This window comes from Myxocyprinus asiaticus, chromosome 43 (assembly GCF_019703515.2).
Source record: "Myxocyprinus asiaticus isolate MX2 ecotype Aquarium Trade chromosome 43, UBuf_Myxa_2, whole genome shotgun sequence".
Taxonomy (NCBI): Eukaryota; Metazoa; Chordata; class Actinopteri; order Cypriniformes; family Catostomidae; genus Myxocyprinus; species Myxocyprinus asiaticus.
Window position 1 is genome coordinate 35814105 of NC_059386.1, and position 20720 is coordinate 35834824.

General features: G+C 45.1%; 2 protein-coding genes across 2 annotated transcripts in view; both read right to left on the reverse strand.

Moving 5' to 3' along the window:
- The window catches only part of LOC127433969 (C3a anaphylatoxin chemotactic receptor-like), a 118532-nt gene extending 105277 nt beyond the window's left edge, over positions 1-13255 (reverse strand). The window contains exon 1 of the transcript XR_007895962.1: positions 13113-13255. The gene's annotated coding sequence lies outside the window, so the exon portion shown is untranslated. The remainder of the gene's footprint in view (positions 1-13112) is intronic.
- On the reverse strand, positions 11398-13114 carry LOC127433973 (C3a anaphylatoxin chemotactic receptor-like). The gene has a single exon (XM_051686377.1). The coding sequence runs from the start codon at positions 13009-13011 to the stop codon at positions 12106-12108; it is 906 nt and encodes a 301-aa protein (XP_051542337.1). The 5' UTR covers positions 13012-13114; the 3' UTR covers positions 11398-12105.
- Positions 13256-20720: the final 7465 nt, after the last annotated feature.

The following is a 20720-nucleotide window of genomic DNA, read 5'->3' on the forward strand; positions in this document are numbered from 1 at the left end:
CATGAGATCATGTCAATCCATGGTTTATAGCGGTACTTGTTTTTAATGCACGTGTGGAAAACATGGTTCCCTATCTGTCACTCACTCGAAGTTGTGTTGATGTAGTGACATTAGGGGTCACACTTGGGAGCCCGAGACACCTCTGGTCTTTGATAAAAGGCCAATGAAAATTGGCGAGTGGTATTTGCATAAAAGGAGCTGATATGCAACCACTCATTCAGATTTTCTCTTCGGAGCTGAACGGTCATTGTTTACTGAGCTGACTGTTCATTCACCTCTGCTGGATCTGATGGCACATTTCAGCGGCTTCTCCCACCTCTGCACTGGTGCACTGCAGAGAATGCACCTGGGCGCTTCGGCAGAAATAAGAGAGTATATTTCTCTAAAAGAGCGGCACACACGGAACGTCTTTTTAAAGATGCATCTTTTTAAAAATGCCTTTCCTTTTGTGTGTTATTCCTGGTTGCGGTCATTACCTCTCAAGTTCTGATGGTCACAATCGCTGTCTTTCGTGTCTGGGCACGACCCACATGGAGACAGCGTTCGTGGATGGATCATGTACTCATTGCGAGAACATGACCATGGCAACGTTGTGGTCGCGGCTTGCTTTCATAAGGAAGTCGTTCTGACGGCCAAAGCCTACAGTGCCGCTGGACAAGCCACCTCCACCCTGCAAGCCATGGCTCTCCTGCAAGTCCACCAAGCCAAGGCACTAAAGGAACTGCACGAGGGTAATTCCACCCCAGATTTGATGCAGGAGCTGCGCTCAGCGACCGACCTCGCTCTCCAAGCGACGAAGGTCACAGCGCGGTCTCTTGGCTGTCATCACGACCACCGTCCACCTTTTCATCCTTGCATGTTTAGTGCTCCAGCGGTGGTCTCCCCGCTCCTGCGTGCCCAGCTGTGGCACAAATCCGCCCCCGATGTGACAGTCTCCATGGGTCACGAGGACAGGCCTCTTCCTTCCCGTCCCAGGCTGTTCCGGGGGTGGTCACAGGAGCCAGGTAAGTGCTTCGATGTCCCTGAATTCAGCACAGCCACAACATGGCGTGGCACCTCAGGCTCCGCCCTGCCGCGAGGCCCCACCTGCCGGTTTGTCCAACGAGATTGTCCCCGTGGTCCGCCTCGCCCAGAGCTTGGATGCTTGGCTTGCACTTTCCAATCCATCGCGATGGCTGACCCGGACCGTCCGACTCTGGTACAAGATTCAGTTCACCAGGCAACTGCCCAGGTTCAGCGGCATCCACTTCCCCTCGGTGAAGGGCGAGAACGCTGTTACCTTGAGCGCAGAGATTGCTACCCTCCTACGGAAGGATGCGATAGAGCCTGTCCCTCCGGCCGAGATGAAGAAGCGGTTTTACAGCCCCTACTTCATTGTACCAAAGAAGACGGTGGGTTGCGGCCAATCTTGGACCTGCAAGTACTGAACCGGGCTTTACACAGACTCCCGTTCAAGATGCTGACGCAAAAACGCATTCTGTTAAGCGTCCGGCATCAAGATTGGTTCGCGGCAGTAGACCTGAAGGACGTGTACTTCCACGTCTCGATTCTACCTCGACACAGACCCTTCCTGCGGTTTGCATTTGAGGGTCGGGCGTATCAGTACAAGGTCCTCCCTTTCAGTCTGTTCTTGTCTCCTCGCATCTTCACGAAGGTCGCAGAGGCAGCCCTTGCCCCATTAAGGGAAGTGGGCATTCGCATCCTCAACTATCTCAATGATTGGTTAATCCTAGCTCACTCTCAGGATGTGTTGTGTGCACACAGGGACCTGGTGCTCTCGCACCTCAGCCGACTAGGGCTTCGGGTCAACTGGGAAAAGAGCAAGCTCCTCCCGGTTCAGAGCATCTCTTTTCTCGGTTTGGAGTTGGAATCAGTCTCATTGATCGCACAGTCGGTGCTGACCTGTTTGAAGGCGTTCAAACAGGAAACAGCGGTTCCACTGAAACTCTTTCAGAGGCTCATGGGGCATATGGCATCCTCAGCAGTGGCCACTCTGCTCGGGTTGATGCATATGAGACTGCTTCAACACTGGCTTCAGACTCGAGTCCCGAGATGGGCATGGCGCCGCGGGACACAACACGTAGCCATCACGCCGATCTGTCACCAATCTTTCAGCCCTTGGACCTCACATTTCTATGGGCAGGTGTGAATCCTGATGATTTTGCCGTGAGAGTGTGTTATCGTGGTTACAACAGACGCCTCCAAGACGGGCTGGGGCGCTGTATGCAATGGGCACGCCGGCTTATGGACGGGCCCGCAGCTGCGTTGGCACATCAACTGCCTCGAGTTGCTGGCAATTCTGCTCACCCTGCGGAGGTTCCGGCCATTGATCCAGGGCAAGCACGTGTTAGTTCGGACAGACAACAGGGTAACGGTAGCATATGTCAACCGTCAAGGTGGTCTGCGCTCCCGTTGTATGTCACAACTCATCTGCCGTCTCCTCCTCTGGAGTCAGCATCACCTCAAGTCACTGCGAGCCACTCACATTCCAGGCAACCTCAACACTGCAGCAGATGCGCTGTTACGGCAGGTTACCCTCAGGGGAGAGTGGAGACTCCACCCTCAGGTGGTCCAGCTGATTTGGAGTTGATTCAGGCAGGCACAGGTAGACCTGTTTGCCTCCCAAGAATCCTCCCACTGCCCGCTCTGGTACGCCCTGACTGTGGCACCTCTCGGTATAGACATGCTGGCACACAGCTGGCCCCCTTGACTTCGCAAATATGCATTTCCCCCAGTGAGCCAACTTGCACAGACCCTGTGCAAGGTCAGGGAGGACGAGGAGCAGGTCATCCTGGCAGCACCCTACTGGCCCACCCAGACGTGGTTCTCGGACCTCACGCTCCTAGCGACAGCTCCCTCCCTGGCAAATTCCCCTGAGGAAGGACCTTCTTTCTCAGGGACGGGGCACCATCTGGCACCTGTGACCAGACCTCTGGAATCTCCATGTCTGGCCCCTGGATGGGATGCAGAAGACTTAAGCGGTCTACCACCCGCGGTGGTAAACACGAACACCTCTACAAGGCGCCTGTATGCGTTTAAGTGGCATCCGTTCGCTAAGTGGTGTTCTTCCTGACGCGAAGACCCCCAGAGATGCGCAGTCAGATTGGTGCTTTCCTTCCTGCAGGAGAGGTTGGAAGGGCGGCTGTCCCCCTCCATCTTGAAGGTGTATGTAGCCGCTATAGCGGTACACCATGACACAGTGGATGGTAAGTCCTTAGGGAAGCACGACCTGATCATCAAGTTCCTGAGAGGCACCAGGAGGTTGAATCCCTTCAGACCGTGCCTCGTTCCCTCATGGGACCTCTCTGTAGTTCTTCAGGGTCTACAGAGGGCCCCCTTTGAACCCTTACATTCAGCTGAGCTTAAGGCACTCTCTTTGAAGACTGCCCTCCTGACTGCACTCACTTCCATCAAGAGGGTAGGAGACCTGCAAGCGTTCTCTGTCAGCGAAACGTGCCTGGAGTTCGGTCCGGGCTACTCTCACGTGATCCTGAGACCCCGACTGGGCTATGTGCCCAAGGTTTCCATGACCCCTTTTAGGGACCAGGTGGTGAACCTGCAAGTGCTGCCCCAGGAGGAGGCAGACCCAGCTCTGACGTTGCTGTGTCCGGTGCATGCTTTACGCATCTATTTGGATCGCACGCAGAGTTTTAGTGTCTCTGAGCAGTTCTTTGTCTGCTTTGGTGGACAGCGGAAAGGAAGCACTGTCTCCAAGCAGAGGATCGCCCACTGGCTCATTGACACAATAACTATGGCTTATCACGCCCAGGATGTGCAGCCCCCGGTAGGGCTACGGGCCCATTCTACCAGGGGTGTAGCAGCCTCCTGGGCCTTGACAAGTGACGCCTCTCTAACAGACATTTGCAGAGCAGCAGGCTGGGCAACACCCAACACCTTTGCGAGGTTCTACAATCTCTGGGTGGAACTGGGTTTGTCCCGTGTAGTGGCATGCACAAGCAGGTAAGTCCGGGACAGCCAGCCGGGTGTATTGCTTGCGCATAGCGCCTTTCACCTCCCCTGAGCTGAAGACATGCGCCGTTGACTCCCAGTAGTGTTCACAAACTGTGTTCCCCGGTTGATTTCCTCTGAGCCCTGTGGCAGATGAGTTTGCGGAGAAACTCGCTGCCAGCTCAGTACACGTGCTAACTAATCCCTGCACTGGGGTAGGTGCTCCGCATGTGGTGGTTCCCCGTAGGTAACCCCATGCGACATACATCTTCCGCTACTTCGTTTCCCTGTTGGTAAACTGCATCTTCCTTGGGCAGAGGCCCCTTTGTCCCAGTCACCATGCTTGTAGTAATTCCTCCCCCGTAGGGTAGGACCTACCATGGGACTTCCCCACATGGCATACTTCCGACATAGCTCGGAAAGACCATGTGACGTATTTCTACTTAAATATCCCCCCCCCCGGGCGGGGTGTGGTCTCCGCGGTGTCTTCCCCTTGGGAGGGACACCCCCCGACTAGACCTGGTGGCCCCAGTCGGTTAATTATCTTTTTTGGGGGATAGAAAAAAAAGGGGATAATTGGCCACGACTGGGCTAGCCCGTCTCTATCTTTTGGGTAGTTGACTTGTCCCCAAAGGGCCGTTCGACACTCATAACAGTGTTGGGGGAGGTTACGTGTTGGCCTGGTGCGCTGGCTATGAGGCACACAGTGGTCTGCCCGTCACACACCGCCGGTTCATGTAACACAATTCAGCCAGTTGTGGTGTTTCGTATAGGGACCCCTAGTGTCACTACATCGACACAACGTCGAGTGAGTGACAGATAGGGAACATCCTGGTTACTTGCGTAACCTCGGTTCCCTGATGGAGGAAATGAGACGTTGTGTCCCTCCTGCCACAACGCTGAACTACCCGCTGAAATGGCCAGGACCTTGTCTCGGCTCCTCAGCACAAAACCTGAATGAGTGGTTGCATACCAGCTCCTTTTATACCCGTATGTCCGGGGGAGTGGTATGCAAATACCACTCAGCAATTTTCATTGGCCTTTTATCAAAGACCAGAGGTGTCTCGGGCTCCCAAGAGTGACCTCTAGTGTCACTACATCGACACAACTTCTCATTCCATCCATCAGGGAACGGAGGTTACACAAGTAACCAGGACGTTTCTTACTGTGGTTTCACAGGTTGTAAGCCATCATTTGCTAGCAGCTCATATTATTTTCATTATTATCAATTAGCATTATGCACGTGAATATATTGTTCGTCATACTTACATAATTTTGTCCAATCTTGTTCGCTCCACTTAAGTGTATGTATTAAACACTAAAGTTTTGTTTGTGAACAAATTAGTGTTTTGAGTTAACCTTTTAAGTGAAAGAATTTCTCTCTTTCACTTCAATTGTTTTGGTCGACTTTTTAACGAATCAGTTGAGTCAATGACTCACTCCTCATTCCACATTACAAACATGTGTCACTATACCTACTGGTGTAAAGATAATCTAAAGAAGTGGTTATTAAAGGGATCAGAGAACAAATCTGAATGCATCTCTTTGCTGAACGAATTCAAAAGCCTCGAGTCAGTGGGATGAATGAAAATCATCCTAAAGTACTGAAAACACTTGCTCTCTTCCAAAGAAAGCATGGCATTATGTATCAGTGTAATATTCTTTAACCATAACTTAAGTGTCTTGAATCATTTATTGATGTAGCCTTCTAGACAGAATAATACCATCATTCACATTACAAACATGTAAACATAGAACATTAAAATAAATGTGATCTTGAAAAGATGTGATCTTTTTCAAAAATCCCCATGCTTTATAAATATTCCCTACTATTTTATATGTACGAATCATATGCAATCTAAAGGACTGTGATTATTTATATAATAATTATTATATTAGTAGATATCATGTGCCCCCTTTGTTTTTCCTTGATATTTTTAAAGCAGCATAAAGTAAATCTGGACTTTATATGCGTCAAACGATCATGTGTTGTGCATGCGCTCTTTATATGTACAGCAGGATTTAACCGTGGATTTAACAAATAAAAAATATTCGTCCTGCATAAAGTGAGATTTTGTCTAGTACTGTATATATTAGATGAAATCATGTTTAATGATCCTAAAACAAATAAAAAATATTTAATTCACAAATTACACTGCCTTCATTTGGCTTTGGGAAACTGACCAGCAGTTTTGTGCCACTTTATCCCAAAGCAGAAATCGAAAGCAACAGGTGGTCGATTAAGTGAGATAATTCCGCTGTGAAATTCTCTATGCGAGAGCGGAAATCTTTACTAATCAAATGCTCAGTTGTACAATAGAGTCATGAAAGCAGAATGCTGCACCTGCAAATTAGGACACACTGATCCGCAAGATCTTACGTTTATTAGTTTTTTGTGTGTGTTCGCCGAGATTCAAGGCAAAATGCTTTGCCAATATACAGTATTATTAATCTTACATATTTAATTGAGGGTGCTCTAACGTTCGCACCCCCGCAGAACCGGTCTTGCATCTGGCAGCTGCACTAACATGATGGCAAAACAACAAGATACATTACTTATCTATTAATTTATTATCGAATAGTAGTGTAGTCTACTAGCTCACCTTTTGCTGCACTACATCGCATAGCACGTCCTCGTGCTCTCTGGCAATCTGACACGTACGACTCCAAAAGGAATATTTGCTAATTCTCGCGGTCTCTCCACACTCCCTTTTGATTTCCTCGTTATTAACTTTGCATTTATTTAGGTTATAAGGTTTGCAACTTCACTAAAACAATGTTAGAGCTCCAAAACATCAGGCCTATAGTTTATTTAGCAGATTCCCAAACCAGCATATCACGAAGCGCTTTCTGGGTTGCGCGAGCGGCACTGAGCGGCCTGAGCGAGCGGAGCGGAGACTTCAAAAAGGTGCTCTCTGCTCAGGTGAAATTATCACCGCTCCGCTCCGCTCACATGCTCTGGTCATTATACCTACTGGAGTAAAGATAATCTAAATAAATGGTTATTAAAGGGATCAGAGAACAAATATGAATGCATCTGTAACCCAGGCTACTAGTAGTCCAAGTCGGAGCTAGAAAAAAGGAGACAAAGAAAGTGTTATAGTATGCATAAATACACTATATTGCCAAAAGTATTCGCTCATCTGCCTTTAGACGCATATGAACTTAAGTGACATCCCATTCTTAATCCATAGGGTTTAATATGACGTCAACCCACCCTTTGCAGCTATAACAGCTTCAACTCTTCTGGGAAGGCTTTCCACAAGGTTTAGGAGTGTGTTTATGGGAATTTTTGACCATTCTTCCAGAAGCGCATTTGTGAGGTCAGACACTGATGTTGGACGAGAAGGCCTGGCTCGCAGTCTTCGCTCTAATTCATCCCAAAGGTGCTCTATCGGGTTGAGGTCAGGACTCTGTGCAGGCCAGTCAAGTTCTTCCACACCAAACTCACTCATCCATGTCTTTATGGACCTTGCTTTGTGCACTGGTGCGCAGTCATGTTGGAACAGGAAGGGGCCATCCCCAAACTGTTCCCACAAAGTTGGGAGCATGGAATTGTCCAAAATCTCTTGGTATGCTGAAGCATTCAGAGTTCCTTTCACTGGAACTAAGGGGCCAAGCCCAGCTCCTGAAAAACAACCCCACACCATAATCCCCCCTCCACCAAAATTCACAGTTGGCACAATGCAGTCAGACAAGTACCGTTCTCCTGGCAACCGCCAAACCCAGACTCGTCCATCAGATTGCCAGATGGAGAAGCGTGATTCGTCACTCCAGAGAACGCGTCTCCACTGCTCTAGAGTCCAGTGGCGGCATGCTTTACACCACTGCATCCGACACTTTGTATTGCACTTGGTGATGTATGGCTTGGATGCAGCTGCTCGGCCATGGAAACCCATTCCATGAAGCTCTCTACGCACTGTTCTTGAGCTAATCTGAAGGCCACATGAACTTTGGAGGTCTGTAGCGATTGACTCTGCAGAAAGTTGGCGACCTCTGCGCACTATGCGTCTCAGCATCCGCTGACCCCGCTCTGTCATTTTATGTGGCCTACCACTTCGTGGCTGAGTTGCTGTCATTCCCAATCGCTTCCACTTTGTTATAATACCACTGACAGTTGACTGTGGAATATTTAGTAGTGAGGAAATTTCACGACTGGACTTGTTGCACAGGTGGCATCCTATCACAGTACCACGCTGGAATTCACTGAGCTCCTGAGAGCGGCCCATTCTTTCACAAATGTTTGTAGAAGCAGTCTGCATGCCTAGGTGCTTCATTTTATACACCTGTGGCCATGGAAGTGATTGGAACACCTGAATTCAATTATTTGGATGGGTGAGCGCATACTTTTGTCAATATAGTGTATGTAAATTGAGATTTTTTATTTTATTAATATCTGTAGAGTTTAGGAGTGTTGTTTTGAAGAGAGGATAATAAGAAAATGTATAAAGTTAAGAAATAAGTTTAATTTAGAATAACGATAAGTTAGCTCCACCCTGTATCTGTTGCATCATTGCAGACGGCGGGAGATTTTGAGGAAGCTCCTTTGGGGAGAGCACGGCTGATGAAGCTGCTTCTGTTGTGCTGTCTAAAAAGCCCTCAAACAGAAAAATAGATTAGAAAGGACAAAACTAAAAGTTGGATTTCACAGATAAGAGACAGAAATTTGGAAATAGAAGTGTGGATTGAACGTTATCGGGTCAAATGATCGTGAGTGAGTGCTAACACGGATTCAATGAAAAAAAAACTTTCAAACAAGAGTTTTTGCTCTTCGGGAAACTTTCTTTTAATTGAAATCAAGTTCTCTTGGTAAGTGTAACTAATAAACCATCTTATCTATTGAGATCTTGCTTAAATATTGGTTAATTGTTTTTAAATCTTAAATGCTGCTATGTTATATGCAGTTATATGTAAAAGGTGTATAAAAGCCCATTTTGGGTTCAAAGAAATAGAGAGACAACAGGCTCAAATCGCGGCAGCGGCACTTCCGGTGTCATGCTCAGATGCCGCTGACCAGTTCAACGATTCGAGGTTTCTACTTTTAAAAACTACATTGTCTTTTGCTAAATAAATAAATAAATAAATAATGGCATTATATGGGCTATCTCACAATGATTTATAATCATTTACTCTCAGTGAATATATTTTTAAAAACCCTATTATTCAGTTAATACAGCCATGAGTTTCCGATGGGGAAAAGGTCAAGCAATGAAGATAATATTCAGTTGTTGTTGTTGTTTACTCATAATTAATCCTTTATTATACCCACACTGAAAAAACCTGACATGTAAAACTTACCCTAAAAAATAGGTAGCAATTTGTAACAATTGCAAACAATTTTATTGGGTAATTTTAATTATATTAATTGGATTTAAGTTCCTTGAATTTGAATGGTCCATGTGGATGAATTAGTCTTCCTCAAATCTGATGAAAATGCCTCCAACTGCTTTTATCTACAATTTCTGTGCAGAATTTTTGATAGTCTTTTCGTTTTTCAAAAACAAAAGTTAAAAGTTCCACTGGAGCATCCTCATCGTATTCACCCTTCCAGCTGTGAACTTTCTGGAGGGTTTCAGTTTGGTCCTCTTTTTTCATTGAAAGGACAGTGGGAAGTCTTAATGTTCCTTCAAAATGTGTGTTGCGGCACCAGTCCGCTGCAGCCATAATGTTTCTCAATAAAATGCTTTCCTGCAGTAAAGAAGAAAGTATGGTCAAAGTATTTAGTATATACTGATGTTACCAAGTAATGCTTCAAACTTGTAGAGCATTTACAGTACATCATTAATAAATAGATATATCTTTTAAACAATGAATACTGTCTATCAATATTTGTGTCATTCAACACTTTAGTAGTGGGAATGCGATTAAATGAGCACTAACACTCGCATTGAGAGTCTAAATAATATTCACTTTAATGTAAAATATCACTTAAAACAAATGGTTGTAACAATTCTCTTGCCAGAGCATGATCAATACATAGCCTATCGTTTTTATAAAATGTGTCCAGTGAGAGTATAAAAGCTGCTTTATATTTCAGTAGTGAAGTGATGCTGTATAGTCTTATGATCAAGAAAAAGACAAATACATTTATGATATTATATGTGTAAGGCTAAATGAGATTTATATGGTTGTTTACTGATTTTGCATTTCCTGCTGGATGTGAACTTCTTATGTATCATTTATCAGGGAGCCCACAGTTATCCGTCCACTTTTTATTTTTGTATTACAGAAAGTCTGTTTCATTCATCTACAAGGTTTATATTAATCTCCATTTCATTTTATCGCATACACACAATACATGTAAAATAATCTGCCAAATGTACAGAACAAAGCTTTCTGATGTTTCTGAATGAGCTGTAAGGCCTCTGCCATCAGATGTCGCTCTTGAGCAAGTCAAGTGGGCTCAAACTATTGTATGTACCAGCATGTGTGTCTGGCTTCAATATCTATACTGCTTATTCTTACTGGGTCACAGGAAACCTGGAGCCTATCCCAGGGGGCATGGGGCACAAGGTGGGGGACACCCTGGACAGGGTGCCAATCCATCGCAGGGCACAATCACACACCCATTCATACACTACAGACACTTTTGGACATTCCAGTCAGCCTACAATTCATATCATTGGAGTGGGGGAGGAAACCGGAGTACACGGAGGAAACCCCCAAAGCACAGGAAGAACGTGCATATTAAATAAATAAAGTGAAATGTTCACTGTAATGTTTTCGAAGTGCTGGTTCAAACCCTTTGTGTTTCCACAGATACATTCTGTTTGAGAGAAAATGCCCGCTCTGCAGGTTTCTTTCCAAATCCTGTGATTGTAGATGTATATTTAGATGTGGATTCAGTTTTTCATCAGCATGAACAGTATGTATAATTAGTGAATGTCATCTAGGTGACAAAACTTTGTACTGCTCATTGGAAGAAATGTGTAGCTTATTACCTTTATCTCTTCATCTGTCAGAATGTCTTCTGCTTCAACAATTGGTTAAAAGGACAGTGGCCAGAGGTGAACAACCCTTTAAATAGTCCAAGAGAAGATGCCGTAGAAATTCACTGGCAACATTCATAAACAGCGGCAAATGGCGTAAAGTCAGAGGCATCTGAGCATGACACCGGAAGTGCCGCTGTTAGATGCCGCTGCAGTGATTTGAGCATGCCCTAACTAGAGTACAGCAGAAGATGGCCAGAGTCGACTTGACATTGATTCGTGGATCTTGAATCTATTATTCACAAGAGCATATTACATACTGTATATTAGGACTGTTTAGTCAGATTTGCTGCAACCTGGTCACGTTGAATTGTTTCTCAATCTTTCCCCCCTGAATAATTTTCATCTGTATATTTTAGAGAATTATCACATTAGCAGGAAACATTATTTTGGGTGAAAATATGATTTGCAACAACAATAATACTGAGTCAACTTGTCATTTTGTTTTTTGTTTTTTGTTTTAATAATTAAACAAGCATGATACTAATTTAAACTGTGCTTCTTGACAGAGAATGTAATGTGACATTTAATCAAAACCAGCTCATACATCAGTGAGAAGTCAGAGACACAGTACTGGGAACACTCAAATAAATAAAAAATAAAAAAATATTTGTAAAATAAAGTTTTATGGATTTTGTAGAATGACCCATTTAACATTTAACACACACACTTCCATGAACAAGTTCATTTCAATTCAACAGACATAAACAATTATTATCAAATAAAATACAATAATTGGAAAAAAAAATATGAGCTTCGCTATAAATATTTTTTCTCATACATTTTTGTCCAAATTCCTTCTCTATATTCTCCACGTTACACTGCAAATGTTTCTACACAGTATATTTTACACCATGGTTACATGCAGTTGTTACCTGAAGGATATATTTTTAATCTAAACTTGAAAAATTACTTATTGATACTTTAAATAAATCTAAATGAAATGCACAGGACACCAGACACACTTCCTAAAAGTTCTAGAATACACTACCTGTTATGTTTTATCATTTTACATCAGTTCATTTTACACATCAGACATTTCAGATTGCGATATGTGATAGTTTTGAAAAGAAAAAAAAATTGTGTAGAAGAGGCAAAAGTTATTCTGACGAAAGATTTATTATTCAGAAAAGACTGAATAAATTAGTTACTTTTCAAACTACAATGATTATATTTGTTGTGCCTCGGTGGATTGTGGTATTTGTGTCCCCTCCTCAGAGAAAGCTCTTTCAAAAACATGTTTTAACTTTATTGAAAGCTTAAACTTCTCCTTAATATCCTGCCCTATGAAAAAATACAGAACTGGATTCAGACAGCTGTTGAAATACGCCAAAGAGTTGACCAATGGGACAAGTCTCTCAGCCTTCATGACATTATATACCCAGATCAAATACACAGTGTGGTACGGCAGCCAACACAGAAAAAAGGCCACAATAACAGCTGACATGATGCGAAACGCTCGTCCAGTGTGAAAACGACTCCTGCCTAACTTTCGTGCGATGAATCCATAACATGTCGTGATGCATATGAGAGGAATCAAAAAACCAAACACAAACCTGATGATAGTCAACTTTCCAAATGTTTGAAAGTCATCATTACCAAAAGATTGACAGTATGTGCTGTTATGACGTACAGAGGCTCTTCTTAATATCATAAAGGGCAAATTAAGAGCTATAGCCAGGACCCAGGCTACTACACAGGACAGTCGCGCAAGCAACAGACTGCGATGATTTTTAGCCCAAACTGGTGTGATCACCTGGATAAACCGATCCAGACTAATCAAACTCAAGATGAAGACACTGGCAAACATGTTGACATGCATAACCAATGGAAGAATCTTGCACATGACAGATCCATGTTCCCAGTGATCATTAAAGTACCATATTATATAGGACAGTGTGGAAAAGCAGCACAGGAGGTCTGCAATTGCTAGATTAAGGAACCATATCGTATTAACGGTCCTCTTCATCTTCATTCCAGCGATGTACACAACAAAGACATTTCCTGGAACTCCGAGCAGAAATGTCAGATAGTAGAAGACCTGAGAAATCATTGAGAAGTAACCATTCCACATCGCTGTGATTGAGCCGATGCTGTCCAAAGCGTCCCGTTTATCCTGTTAATATCACATTACTTGTCAAATGTCACATCATGAGTCATATTTATGTATCCTACCTTTAAACAACATAATCATGTATATATACATCTTGCATTTTCCATTCATACATTCATAGAATTTGTACTTAAATTTCTTTACTGATTCAGATAATCAAATATAATTTATGAAGATGTCAAATATCTCGGACATTTACATTACCATTTACTTACCTTTTTGGCCGCTCAAGTTATACTGATCCAAGAAATGACAGGAAGACCTCTAAATACTGATTCCCCATGAAGAAATTCTACTGATGTGTTCACAAGAGGAGTCTGTAGAAACACATTTCCTCATCTTATTTCCTCTCACAGCCAAACTCAGAAACATAAACACTAGAATGCATTATGATACTCTGAGATATTCTAAGTTTAAACTATCACAGTCATAGTCACATTTACTACGATCAAAGAATTCAACACAACATTATCATTCAGGGGTGCGTTTCCCAAAACTATCGTTAGACAGCTATGGTCGCAAGTTCCATCGTTACAAACATAGTTCAACGAATTGGTGTTTCCTGAAACCGTAGTTTCAATGAACATTCGCAAACTGCATGCAAAATTGTGTGGTTGGAACTACAGTTCTCCAACTGTGGTTAGAAATATAGTTCCTTGTTAGTTTGTGGTGTCGACAACGTTGATTTCGCTGCAGCTGAGGTGTGTTCTATTCAGACTTATCACCCCTATGACCTATTGCTTTCAAATACTTCATCATCCACTCTGAGAGCTTTGAAAAGCTTGAAGTTGTGGTGCTCAAAGTTTTTTTTTATTGGAAATTCAGTTTGAAACAATCTTCCAGCATGACTGTCACAATGGTTCGCCCTTCAAAGTGCACTACTAAGGCATTATTTATGACGTTTGGAACACAGGATTGGCTTCGTTTTCGTGTAAATATCTTTGTTACAACATTTTCCAAAGAGAAATTTCACATATGGCTACATATGTAAAATACAATACGCATGTTAATGGTTTTCACTGATATAAAAAGTTATCTGTACTGTACATACAGTATTTGCAACATATCTGCAGTACTTTGAGTATAGTGTCAGAAAAGTTCTATGTAAGTGTAAAAATCATTCATTTATATATTTCAATATATTACACTTTCATATATGTAAAACATAATTTCCCATGTCAGTCAGATGAAACAATAGAAAATACAGTAACCAAACATTTTCTGAATGAAATGTTCTCTGACTTCTGTTCCTTCAGGATGTATTCTGTCTTGATGTGGGTTCAGTGGATCGTCATCATCAGTAGCAGTAGCATCTTCATCATCAGCACCAGCATGACCCCCCTCTTCCTCCTCAGAAAGTTGCACAAATTTCTGTGACTGCAATGTTGTGACTGGAGTTTTGGGGAAAGCGTAGTTTTCATAAGCTGTAACAGCAAAGGTGTTACTGCTTTCACAGCCTTGCTGAACTAAGACTTGCTGAGACACAGGCCATCACCAACCACCTCCATAAATCTTCCCACAGCACAATAATGCAGTGCAGCTAAGAACTGCACTGCTGGACTTAAGGTGTAGTTTCTTCTTGTGGCCTTCTGAAGGTGTGGTTTCACAACCTGCAGCAATTCAAGGATCTTGGTCCTTGAAATCCAGAATTTACAAAACTTATCACTCTCCAAATTTTTATTTCAATCCATATTATCCACTAGGAGACACAACCACCAAATGAACACGCTGGGATGCAGACATGTGTGTTTGAAGCATGGGAAAACCACACATTGAAAAATAAACAATACCATATAAGGGGCCAATTTTAAAGGGCATTTTGCGCTCTTAAAGGGCACTGCATGAAGGGGACGCCACTCGAAAAGACAACATTTTTAATGTTATTGCAGACATAGTAAATGAATTTACTACCGCACATACAACATAACTTATGGTACTACAGTGTTAACGGTACTACCGTTTAAAAAATGTTGTGGCACCGCCAGTATTTTGAAGCTTTAGTATCACGTTACTACCGAAGCACCGGTATACCATGCAACCCTAATGGGTAGTGTGCACGGTCAAAGCAACAAATGTGACAAACTGAGTGACGGTTCGCGGCATACGAGCCTGACAGGGCCTCGGCTAAGAGAATGCACAAAATGATACTGTGGCGGAGTGATATCATCAGGACAGTAGTGCAAAGTTTACTTCTGTTCTTTTAAAGTCTCATATACAAAGACAATGACAAGATAATTATCTGTATTTTATGTTTAGTGAGTGGAGTCATTGGCACACTTTAAACAGTCTGATTCTAGAAAAAGTTCCCTTTAGCAAACATTAGCCCAAGAAACATTCTATATTAATTTCACTTATAATAATAATAAATACATTTTTCATTAAAAGTCAGTTGGTTGTTTAATGAACATTAAACAATCAGGATTCTAATTTAAACTTTGACTGATATCAATGCTATAAAAAAAGAAAAACAGTAAAGGGTGAAAGTAAAGTTATGTTCCTTGCACAAAAATGTCTTGGTTACTGATGTAACCTCTGTTCCCTGATGGAGTGAATGAGACATTGTGTCGATGTAGTGATTCACAGTATCACGATGACAGTAGGGGTTCGATCTTGAGAGCCCCAATCACCTTTGCTTAAAATAGAAAAGGCCAATGAAAATTAGCGAGTGGAATTTGCATGCCACTCTCCGCCCCGGACATACGGGTATAAAAGGAGATGCCGTGCATCACTCATTCAGATTTATGCTGAGGAGCCGATAGAGTCCCGTGTCAGTGGCCGATTCAGCGCCGCGGCAGCAGGGACGCAACGTCTCATTCCCTCCATCAGGGAACAGAGGTTACTTCAGTAAGCAAGACATTCCCTGTCTGTCACTCACTCGAAGTTGTGTCGATGTAGTGACACTAGGAGTTCCTATAGGAAATGCCGCAGGCGCTGAAACATGTCACGAGGCACGGAAGAGTGGACATGGGCAAGCTGCTACGTGCCTTGCAGCGAGCGCTCAACCACGTCGTGACCTTCCAGCGAGTTAGGTAAGGCGTCTCCCTAGCCCCGTTAAGGGGGGAGTGGCACTTACCAAAGTAGGCTACCGGCGGTGCTTTTCTCAATTTGCTGTTAAGCAATCTCCCGCCGAGCACTTTCTAGAATACCGCTGGGAAGTGCTCTTCCCTCTCCAGGAAGAAGAGCACTACGGAGACCACATCCTGCTGGAGGGAGGTTAACATGTGGAGCATACCTCACATGGACTTACCAACGGGGAAGTACACATATGGAATGATACCACAGGAGGACCCTAACTACAGAGAGGGTAAGCAGCACAGTGGCCGAGACAGAGAAAGCTCTGATGAGGGGAAACACAGGTTTCACCTAAGGGGGAAACCGAACAGTGGAAACTCATCATACGGGATTACCAAAAGGGAATCACCACGCATGGAGCATTGAGCCCAAGCACACGGGCTCACCTGATAAGGGGAATACCACGAGTACTGGGCCTGGTGGCGTTACTCCTCCGCCGAGTTAATCACCGGACAGTGCTAAAGAATTAAAGAGGCATCCGGAGTTCACCGGTACGGGGAACTGTTGTGGACAAAAAGCACACATTATCACCTTTGAAAAAGGGGAAAGGCGCAATGCAAGCGATACATCCAACTGGCCGCCCGATCTACCTGCTGTTACCGCGTAACACTCGGGTCAAAACTGGGTCTATGCGTAGGCTATAAAACCTCTCAAAGGTATTGGCCGTAGCCCAACCCGCAGCTCTGTATATATCTGATAGAGAGGCCCCCCTTGTCAGTGCCTAGGAGGATGCAACACCTCTAGTGGAGTGCGCCCGGACTCCCAAGGGGCACGGCAAGTCCTGAGACTGGTATGCGAGAGAAATGGCATCCACAATTCAATGGGCAAACCTCTGCTTGGAGACAGCTTTCCCCTTCTGCTGTCCTCCAAAACAGACAAAGAGCTGCTCCGAGCATCTAAAGCTCTGCGTGCGGTCCAGATAGATGTGCAGGGCGAAAACTGGACACAGCAATGATAAGGCCGGGTCTTCCTCCTCTGAAGGGAGCACCTGCAGGTTCACCACCTGGTCCCAAAAAGGAGTGGTGGGAACTTTGGGCACGTAACTTGGCCGGGGTCTCAAGATCATGTGAAAGTGTGCTGGCCCAAACTCCAGGCATTCACTGGTAACAGAGAGCGCCTGCAGGTCCCCCACCCTCTTGATGGAAGTGAGTGCGACCAGGAGGGCCGTCTTCAGAGACAGAGTGCTGAGCTCAGCCTGCTCCAGGGGCTCAAACGGGGCTCTCTATAGGGCAGGTAGGATCACAGAGAGATCCCAAGAGGGGATCAGGTGCGGTCTAGGAGGATTCAATCTCCTCGCGCCTTTGAGGAACCTGTTGATCAGGTCGCACTGTCGTGAGGGACTGCCGTCCAGTGTATCGTGTTGAGCTGCTATGGCAGCTACATACACTTTCAGGGTAGAGGGAGACAGCCGTCTCTCTAGCCCTTGCTGAAGAAAAGACAGCACAGACCCGACAGCGCATCTCTGTGGGTCTTCCCCACGGAAAGAACACCAGTTAGCAAAAAGACGCCACCTCAAGGCATACAGCCGCCTCATAGAGGGGGCCCTGGCCTGAGTGATCGTGTCTACCACCGCTGGCGGAAGACCTGCTAGGGAGCATCACCTGCTCTGGCGAGAAGCAGACAGGGTGCAGGACCTCAGTGGCCTGAAGGCGGCCGGGTCGTGCCATGGCAGGATGTGTTTAATCGCCGTTAATCTGCTTCTTCACCATCGAGAACTGATGGGCGAAATCCTCTACGGTGTCACCAAAAAGCCCCCCTTGGGAGATGGGCGCATCGAGAAAGCGGACTTTCTCGGTGTCACACATCTCCACAAGGTTGAGCCACAGGTGCCGCTCTTGGACCACAAGGCGTGCGCCGTGACATTCGTCACAAGTAAGGTGAGGTCGGTCACTGTACGCGGTTCCTACATCAGCCCTGGGTCGGTCCTACCCTCGTGCAGATCTTTAAGTGCCTTGGCCTGGTGAACTGCAAGATGGCCATGGCATGCAGGGTGGAAGCGGCTTGACCCGTGGCCTTATAAGCATTCGTCATTAATGAGGAAGAGTACTTACAGGCCTTGGAAGGAAGCCTTGGTCAATCGCGCCAGGTGGCTGTGCTAAATGCACCGCTACGGCACGCTCTACCTGGGGAAGCTCGACATATGCCTTAGCCGCTCCGCCGTTGAGGGTAGTCAGGATGGACGAGCCCGCGAAGAGTGTATGGGCAGAAAAAGGTGCCCTCCACGACTTCGTTAGCTCCTCGTGCACTTCCAGCAAGAAGGTGGGGCACAACCGTGAGTCACGCTCTGTGCCCAGAAACCAATCATCCAGCCGTGAATGCTGATGTTTGCAGCCACCCGGGTAAGCAAGGCGGCCAACTCAGCGTCCGCCCCATCTTGTGCTCTACCGCCCGTGGTTCGTCCGCTTCCGATAGCAGAAGCCCACCCTCCGATGCTATGCCCAAAAGCTCATCCTGATCACGAGCCGTGAATGACACATTAAATCCGCCCCGAGGCAGACCGCCTGTATCGCTTGACAGCTCTTCTGGATAGAACAAGCATGCTGGGGGATGGGAGGTCCATGGGGGTTGAGCCGGCGAAAATGCTCCCATATCCATATCCAGATCGCCCGTGGTGCTTGCCTACCCGGCCGGCTGAGCATCAGCCCAGGACAGAGCGGGTTGGGGAGCAGCCACGGTGGCTCCTTGCTTCATGAACGAGGAAGTGAGCCAGACCGCAATGTTCTGATGGGCATGTTCTCACAATGAGAACATAACCCTTCCATGAAAGCTACCTCGGCATGCTGGCGCCACAGACACTCGAGACAGATTTCATGGCTGTCCGGAGGGGAGAGATAATGGCCACATCCAGTAGCGTAAACGCGGAAGGTCATCTTTAAAAAGACGCCAAGCGTTTGCGCGAGCTCTTTTAGAAGGAAATATACTCTTTTGAATATACTCTTTTAGCACCCACGGACTCAGCCACTGAAGCACCCAGGGGAAGCACACTCAGGGTGACTAATGATATGCGCCATAAAATCCAGCAGCGTAAGCGAAAGGTGAGAGGATGAACACAATGCATGCATTCAGCTCCGAAGAAAAAATCTGAATGAGTGATGCACACCATCTCCTTTTATACCCGTATGTCCGGGGCGGAGAGTGGCATGCAAATTCCACTTGCCAATTTTCATTGGCCTTTTCTATTTTAAGCAAAGGAGATTGGGGCTCTCAAGATCGACACAACGTTGAGTGAGTGACAGACAGGGAAACATTATTTATGAGAGCATAATTGGGCAGTAATCTGTGCTTTTTTTGTTTTGATTTTTCCCCTTTTTCTCCCAATTTGGAAAGCCCAATTCCCAATATGCTTTTAAGTCCTCATGGTCGCGTAGTGATTCACCTCAATCTGGGTGGCGGAGGACGAATCCCAGTTGCCTCCGCGTCTGAGACTGTCAACCCATGCATCTTATCATGTGGCTCGTTGAGCGCATTGCCACAGAGACATAGCGCGTGTGGAGGCTTCACGCCATCCACCGTGACATCCACACTCAACTCACCACACGCCCCACTGAAAACGAACCACATTATAGCAACCACGAGGAGGATACCCTATTTGTGACTCTACCTTCCCTAACAACCGGGCCAATTTGGTTGCTTAGGAGACCTGGTTGGAGTCACTCGGCACGCCCTGGGATTCGAACTAGTGAACTAGCAAACTCCAGGGGTGGTAGCCAGCGTCTTTTACCACTGAGCTACCCAGGGCCCCTAATCTGTGCTTTTTTTAATTTGTTGGCACATATAAACATGCGCTAGATAGACATCTGTAAGGCTGGCACCAGAATGTCTACACCTAAAAGGCTCTGTGAGAACCAACGTCATAAAACTCTCACACAGATGAGCATCTCCACCTAAAGACAACACTCCCTACTTCTTAAGGACCATAAAACACAAATCTATCTCACCTCAGGTCACTTTAGGATGACTTATCCTGTTCTCGAAAATCTTACTCACATCTGCTCTCTCTCTCTCAACTCAGGTCACTTTAAGGACATCAAAAACTAAGTTATAACTTATCCTGTTTTGTAATGTAAAAGGTTTTCTTTGATCATACATGTTTGGTATCATTCAAGAGGTCTCAGTGCAACTGGTAAAATGGTCTCATTCCCTTTCAGCAAAGTCACATCGCAAGTAAGATTTAAGAACTTGTAAATACTGTATTCTATCAGAGACACGACCCCTCCCAGATCCCTCACGGGAACCATCAGATTAGGTGCATTCATTGTAAACATCAAAAGACCTACTCAATCAAGTTTTGAAGGTCTACTTACAACCTCCTAAATTGTAAACCAAATCCTGAATAACATCAAACAAACACATCTGAAATAACAATAGAATTGTTTGGTATTTAAGGAGGGTTGGCAAGAAGCTCAGGGAATCTGTAAGCCAGATCTCCCATGCTTATTGCTGCGTGTCACTTTCTATTGCCAGGTATGCTACTTTGACTTGACTTTTATTTTTAGAAATGTTTGTTAATTCTGATCATGTGTGAAATTGGCTTTGATTTAACATGTTTTATATCCTACTTGGCAAATAAATTGTTATTATTTGATTTATTCTGAAGT